General features: G+C 55.7%; 1 protein-coding gene across 1 annotated transcript; it reads left to right on the top strand.

The window, feature by feature from the left end:
* The first annotated feature begins 392 nt into the window (after positions 1-392).
* Positions 393-5,934, top strand: AQP3 (aquaporin 3 (Gill blood group)). The gene is made up of 6 exons (XM_016222822.2): positions 393-500; positions 3,687-3,813; positions 4,194-4,331; positions 4,676-4,794; positions 5,129-5,346; positions 5,433-5,934. The coding sequence occupies exons 1-6, from the start codon at positions 393-395 to the stop codon at positions 5,599-5,601; spliced, it is 879 nt and encodes a 292-aa protein (XP_016078308.1). The 3' UTR covers positions 5,602-5,934.
* Positions 5,935-6,619: the final 685 nt, after the last annotated feature.

Raw genomic sequence — 6,619 nt, 5'->3', positions numbered from 1 at the left:
AGCCCCGTTCTCCCCAGCCATGTCCCGCACATGCCTATGCCCCACCACCGGCTGTCAGCCTCCAAGACACATCCACCCCTAGGTGCTCTCCGGGGCCAAGCCCACTCTTAAGGCACCTCACACCCACGTTCACCCACCTTCCTCATTAGCTTCCCCAGCCCAGCGTCCCCACTAACCTCCCCAGGCAAAGTGTGGGGGCGGCCGCCACTCCTGGCGGGCCCGGGGCTCCGCGGGCGCGGAGCGGGACTGAGCGGGCGGGGCCGTGGGCGGGGCGGGGCCCGGGCTTCCAGCTGCTATAAAGGGCGCCCGGCGGCCGGGCCCCGCCGCCGCGCCCGCCGCCCTCGCTCCGCGCTCCGCTCGCCTGCCCGCCCAGCCGCTGCCTGCCTCCCGACATGGGCCGACAGAAGGAGCTGGTGGCCCGCTGCGGGGAGATGCTCCACATCCGCTACCGGCTGCTTCGCCAGGCGCTGGCCGAGTGCCTGGGAACCCTCATCCTCGTGGTGAGTGGGGGGAGCCGGAACCCCTTCTGTCTCCAGCCCCTACATTCCCTAATCCTGTTCGCCGGAGGGCTGTGCTTTACAAGGCAGCCCCGACCCCTCTCCCAGCTCTGATCCCCACCTTGACCCCTTCCACAGTGCTCTTCCCCCATAGCTTTTACCCGATCTGTAAGAGCTGTCGCTCCCCAGGAACAGCTTTGATCCTCTAACCTCCCACCGTGACCCAGCCCACAGGCCGGGGGCAGCCAGAGGGCTCCCCCAGCAGTTTGGGGACCTCTAGCCCCTTCTCAAGGCTCTCATGGCTCCCCAAGTTCTCAGAGTCCAGCGCAGGAGACAGTGGGGGCAGAGGCAAATGGGCCCCCTATTAGGTTATTTGGCTTCTGACGTCTGGCCCCTAATGAATAATTAAGCCTCAGAAAGTCCAAAAGTTCCCATGACATGAGGACAGTTTGCCACGGGTGGGGGCAGAGGGCGGAGGCCCACAGGGTGCAAACAGCAGATCTAGAGGAAAGGAGGATCCTGGAGATAGGAGGCTGTGAAAGGCTGTGGGCTCCCGGCACTGAGAAAGTGGTATCACTAAAGTTGCTCCCCTCCTGCTGAGTGAATCCCAGGCCCTGTCAGTTACCGAGACAGATGCTGTCGGCTTCTGCGCAGAAGCACTCTGAGTTACTCTGTGGGTTCTCTGAGTGGGACCCTTCCCCTGCCTGAGTTACTCCCCAGCCCCAGCTACTCCTTGGTTAGGCCAGTTTTGTCCCTGGGTTGTTCCTGGGTGACTCTGTTTGCACTTTTTGGGTCTGGCAGACACAGCAGTTAACAGTCTCCATTTCCTGTCTTAGTTACTCTGATTTTCAGCCACTCATGTGGTTACACCTGTTTTCCCCCTTAGTTACTTCTGGGTTTAGTTGCTCCATTGTAGTGAGTGGTTTACTTCCGTTCCCGCCCCAGCCCCAGCCCCAGCCCTAGGTAACACAGACCTGCCAGCCCCCTGTAGACTTGGAGGCTTAACTAGAGGCAAGTAGGGCTGGGGTGGCCCACCCCAAATGGGTGATGGTGATGAAACAGACACCATGGGAAGAGGAGAGCTGAGACTCACCTCTGGAAACAGGAAGGGGGGAAAGGAAACCAGGGGGGCATTTTATCCATAGCCCCTCACAAGACTAGTGGCCCTACTGGTCATCCCCAGACCTTCTCTCTCCTGTGCCAAGAAGGGAGTGGGGCAGGTGCATATCATCCTCCTGCCCCAGAGCCTTGTGTCCCCCACTCCCTATCTGATTTATTTATTTATTTGTCTGTTTATTTATTTTTAAATTTTTATTGATTGATTTGAGAGAGAGAGAGAGAAACATCGATTCATGTTCCACTTATTTATGCATTCACTGGTTGATTCTTGCATGTGCCCTGACCAGGGATCAAACCCGAAACCTTGGCGTATCAGGACGACACTCTAACCAACTGAATTACCCAGTCAGGGCCCTATCTGATTTATGATCCAGCCCTCTCCCCCCCCTTTCCCCATTTGAGAGCAGCTGGGATGGGGAAGTTGTCTTCCACATTCACTGAGGGGCTTCCCGGTCCCCTCCCAAGTCTCAGTTCACCTCCCCCACAGAGGAGGAGTTGGTCTAGCTCTGAGCCCTAGGAAGGAGGGTTTCAAGCTCAGGTGAGTGTGAAGCCTTGGGTGTCAGTGAAAAGTAGAACCTCTCGGGCAGCCTGAGAAAGAGCCAGGCTTGGGAGACCCCTGAGTGGTAGATGAGAGCTTGCCTGCATGCCTCTGTGGGTTGGGGACCTAGAACCTGTAGTAGTAGAATTGCGGATGGCTTTAGGTCAAGGGAAGCCCCTTTCTCTGGGGTAGCTCATAAGGAAGGGGCACGAGGGAGAAGGAGGGGTAAGGAAGAGGAAGATTAGCCCCAAGGTGGTAGAACTGGCTCTGACAGCTTCTCACTCCAAGACCTCCTGGGATGGAGCCAGGTTTGGGCCTCAGACTAGCAAGGAACTGAGACCAGGGCTGGCCAAGCCCAGCAGGGTTCCCCAGACCCACACGTGCCTGTCCCTCCGCCTACCCCCACACACTCACAATCTGATCTTTGCTCTCACCTGCCTGCACACCTTTGCCCTGCATCATTGCCGCTGGCTTCCCCACTATCTCTTGGTCTTTCTGAGGGAAAGTGCCTAACAACCCAGTACAACAGGATACTGACCCATCAGAATTGACAAGGACCTTTAGCATAGGTCTTGGAAATTGCTTTCTAGGTAGATGTAAAACCTTTAGTTATGGGAAGGTGAAAGAGGAGATCTGGTCAGAGGCTGGAACAGCTTTGGGGGATACTCTGGGGGCTCTTTACAGCTGGTACAGAAGCATTTTTACATCTGGACAAGGGAAATAGACATACAGGACATTCTGCCCTTGTAGGACATGAAGACTTTAGTCCTCTTGAATCCCTCTATCCCTGGCAGAAAGCTTAGAACTAACCTCCCCATTGCCACTGCCGTGGGGCCCAGAATGGGGCTAGTGAGAGGAGCCACTTGTCATTGTCTTTAGGACCCCCAAATCTGAGTGGAGACCTTGGTCCACTGGGGGCAGAGAGGTCAGGGCTGGTAGAGAGAGGAGGCTCTGGGACTGGGACAGGTCAAGGAGGGCGAGGGTGCTGAGAGGGGCTCTGAGGAGAGCCAGGGGCATGGGGAGGGGCTCTGACATCCCAGATTCAGGAGAAGTGGTTTCAACCTAACTTCTGGCCTCCTCCCTATTGCTTTGTGCTTCCCCCCCGCAACTCCTCTTTGGTGCTAAAAGAGAGGCAATTGCAGGTGGGAGATGAGCAAGAGCCTCCCTACCCCTGTGGGCCAGGCCCGAAGGGCTGGGGAGAAACTGCTAAGGCAAAAGCTGTTCCCTTCCACCCCACTCCTGTTGAGAGTCAAGAAAAATCAATGAAGATGGTTCAGTCATCTTTAGGGCTCCCAGTTGCAGACTGTGCTTCCGTGGGGACCTGTTATGTTAGAGTGGGGCACTGGGAGAGGAAGGGCATGTCTGCTGCTTTTCAGAATGCAGTTGCAGCAGGAGGCGTTTTTGGTTGAATTCTAGGACCCGCCTTCAATCTTCCTGATGGGGGCAGGCAGAGGTTGCTGGATTCACTCTTGCTTCTGAAGTGAGAGTTTCTGGGCCTCACTCTCACTACTTTGTTCTGTTTCCTGACACAGATGTTTGGCTGTGGCTCTGTGGCCCAGGTCGTGCTCAGCCGGGGCACCCATGGTGGTTTCCTTACTATCAACCTGGCCTTTGGCTTTGCCGTCACTCTGGGCATCCTCATTGCTGGCCAGGTCTCCGGTAAGGCCTTACTCTACTCTCAGTCATCACTCCTCAACAGTATTCTCACAAGGGGTCCCACTGTCTCCAGTGGGGGGATGTTCCCATGGGGTAGGAGGACATTCCCAAGGCCATGGTATAGCTATGGCCTGAGCTCTGAGCCCTTTGAAGAGGAGAGTGGAGAAGGAACTTGATACTTAGAACCTTTGACTCTCACCTTGGAATCAGAGATTAGCAGAGTTGGCCTGCTACACAGTCCAACTTGCCATTTGGTACAAGAAACCCTTCTCTGCATCCCTGCTCCCCCGGGCCAGAGATGGGGAATATGAAAGTGGTGTGGAATCCTGGCCTCCCCACTATGGCAGGCTATGGCTAATATGTCCCATTTCCCATCTGTGCAGGGGCCCACCTGAACCCTGCTGTGACCTTTGCCATGTGCTTCCTGGCGAGAGAGCCCTGGATCAAGCTGCCCGTCTATGCCCTGGCTCAGACACTGGGAGCCTTCCTGGGTGCTGGAATCGTTTTTGGGTTGTACTATGGTAAGCATTACCTTCCTCCACTACCCCCTCCTTCTATTTGGGACCTGTTGGCATCAGGCCTTTTCATAACAGACAGCTGGGGCCTGCCCAGGCCCCTGGCTCATGACTCACTCATCCACACACCAGGCCCAGGGTGCAAGGCGCAGGGGAAATAAACGAGTTGGGCAACAATAGTGTCTCAGGCCCTCACCCCACTCACCCCACCCACCCCACCGCCTCCGGCTCCTGAGTAAACAGCAGTGATTCTACTTACCCATGACCTCTGGGAGGGTGGGCCCAGCCAGAGAGGAGAAACTGGGCTCAGGCCTCTGCCCTCACCCACTTGAGGTTTAATCTGTCACCAGATGCAATCTGGGCCTTCGCCAACAATGAGCTTATAGTCTCAGGCCCCAACGGCACAGCTGGCATCTTTGCCACCTATCCTTCGGGACACTTGGACATGGTCAATGGCTTCTTCGACCAGGTATGGACTGGGGACATGTGAAGGGAACACTGGGAGGGGAACCAGGCTGTCCTGGGTTGCTGATGGGCTAGCTGGGGAACAGGACTCCTTGTCTAAAGCAGCATTTCTCTATATGTGGGGACACCTACATCAGAATCAGAATGGCAGTTATTTATTTATGTTTAATCAGCTCCCCAGAGGATCCTTATCCCTGAAAAAATTCTAGCAGCACTGTCCTAGAGTGCAGAATCTGGGAGGTGACAAGACTAAAAGCTGGAGGGAAGCCAGAGATCCAAAGGAGGAACCAGAGGGTGGGGTTGGGGCTACTCCTCACCCTGTCCTCCCTACTCGACAGTTCATCGGCACAGCCTCCCTCATCGTGTGTGTGCTGGCCATTGTGGACCCCTACAACAACCCGGTCCCCCGTGGCCTGGAGGCCTTCACCGTGGGCCTGGTGGTTCTGGTCATTGGCACCTCCATGGGCTTCAACTCCGGCTACGCTGTCAACCCTGCCCGGGACTTCGGCCCCCGCCTCTTCACCGCCCTCGCTGGCTGGGGCTCAGAAGTGTTCACGTGAGTGCCATCCCCACCCAGCCAGCCTCACCTTGCCTTCCCTCTGCTTGTCCCACCTGCCCCTAAATACATGTCTTGTCCCCCAGGACCGGCCGCCAATGGTGGTGGGTGCCCATTGTCTCCCCGCTCCTGGGCTCCGTTGCGGGAGTCATCGTGTACCAGGTCATGATTGGCTGCCACTTGGAGCAGCCTCCACCCTCCACTGAGCAGGAGAACGTGAAGCTGGCCCACGTGAAGCACAAGGAGCAGCTCTGAGCAGGCAGGGGCCATCCCCCCTGCCCCTCTCCCTGGAGCATCCACTGACTGTGCAGGGCCTGCTCCCTAGAAGCCCCCTTCTTAGCCCCCCTCCCAGGCTAAGAAGCTCCTTGTCTTCCCCTACCTAACTGGACAGCCCCTCCAGGATTTTCCACCAGACCCTGCCCAAATAAGACTTTAGGCCACTGTCCTTAAACTGTGATGGGACAGGGAATAGGGCCAACATAACCCTCTGTCTCCCAAATGGAGGGAATGGGCAGCGGGTATGTGAGAGTGTGTGTGTGTGTTTGTGTTTTCCCAGATATTCAGGGCAAGGGGTCCAGTGGAAAGGATTTTAGCTGTGGGGGGAGTCTAAGGGAAGGGGGATGGGGATGTGTCCATCTGTGAGTGAGGAAAGTGCCAGGGGCCTGCATGTTTTAGGGGCTCCAGGTGGAGAAGAGTCCAGACATATGTGTTTCTGAGTACGTGTGTGTCTGCCCTGTCTTCCAAGCAGGGGCTTTGGAGTAGGTACGATGGGAATGTGAGTAGGGCTGGGGGGGGGGGGGCCCACAGCCCAGGTGTGGACCTTTGACTGTATATAAGTGCTGAATATGTGTTTTGCCATAATGTAGGCATGAGGGGGTGGGGTGAAGTCCAGGTCATAAGTTTCATATTTGCTGGGGTTTTGTGTGTGTGTTTTTTTAATATAGCAGATGTTATAGTTCTAGGCATGGGGGTTGGAGACTCTATTCTAAACAGGGTCTTCACTCTTTTAATCCTCCATTCAACATGTGTACTTTTGCCTTTTATAAAAAACAATAAAATATATGCCTAAAACTGCCAATTGTATCAATATTTCTCTGCTTGTTCCGCTGTTTTCCTGGGGCCAGTTAAAGAGCTTCAGTGTATCTGGCCACAGATACCCAGGTTGCCCAGCTAAGGGTTTAATCTGGCCAGGGTACCCTGGGGAAGGGGGCACACAGACAGGTCAGAGAGGCTCTTCGGGGAGGCTCTTCATCTCAGCTTGAACTCAGCGTTC

This window comes from Miniopterus natalensis, chromosome 12 (genome assembly GCF_054644295.1).
Source record: "Miniopterus natalensis isolate mMinNat1 chromosome 12, mMinNat1.hap1, whole genome shotgun sequence".
Classification (NCBI taxonomy): domain Eukaryota; kingdom Metazoa; phylum Chordata; class Mammalia; order Chiroptera; family Miniopteridae; genus Miniopterus; species Miniopterus natalensis.
Note: the sequence above shows the minus strand (reverse complement) of the source record. Positions and strands in the feature narration are given on the sequence as shown.

Excerpts from the sequence above, each read along its gene's own strand:
- AQP3 (XM_016222822.2), top strand. The coding sequence starts at position 393 with ATGGGCCGACAGAAGGAGCTGGTGGCCCGCTGCGGGGAGATGCTCCAC. Across the intron at positions 501-3,686 it reads TGGGAACCCTCATCCTCGTG|ATGTTTGGCTGTGGCTCTGT; the intron begins GTGAGTGGGGGG and ends TTCCTGACACAG. Across the intron at positions 3,814-4,193 it reads CATTGCTGGCCAGGTCTCCG|GGGCCCACCTGAACCCTGCT; the intron begins GTAAGGCCTTAC and ends CCATCTGTGCAG.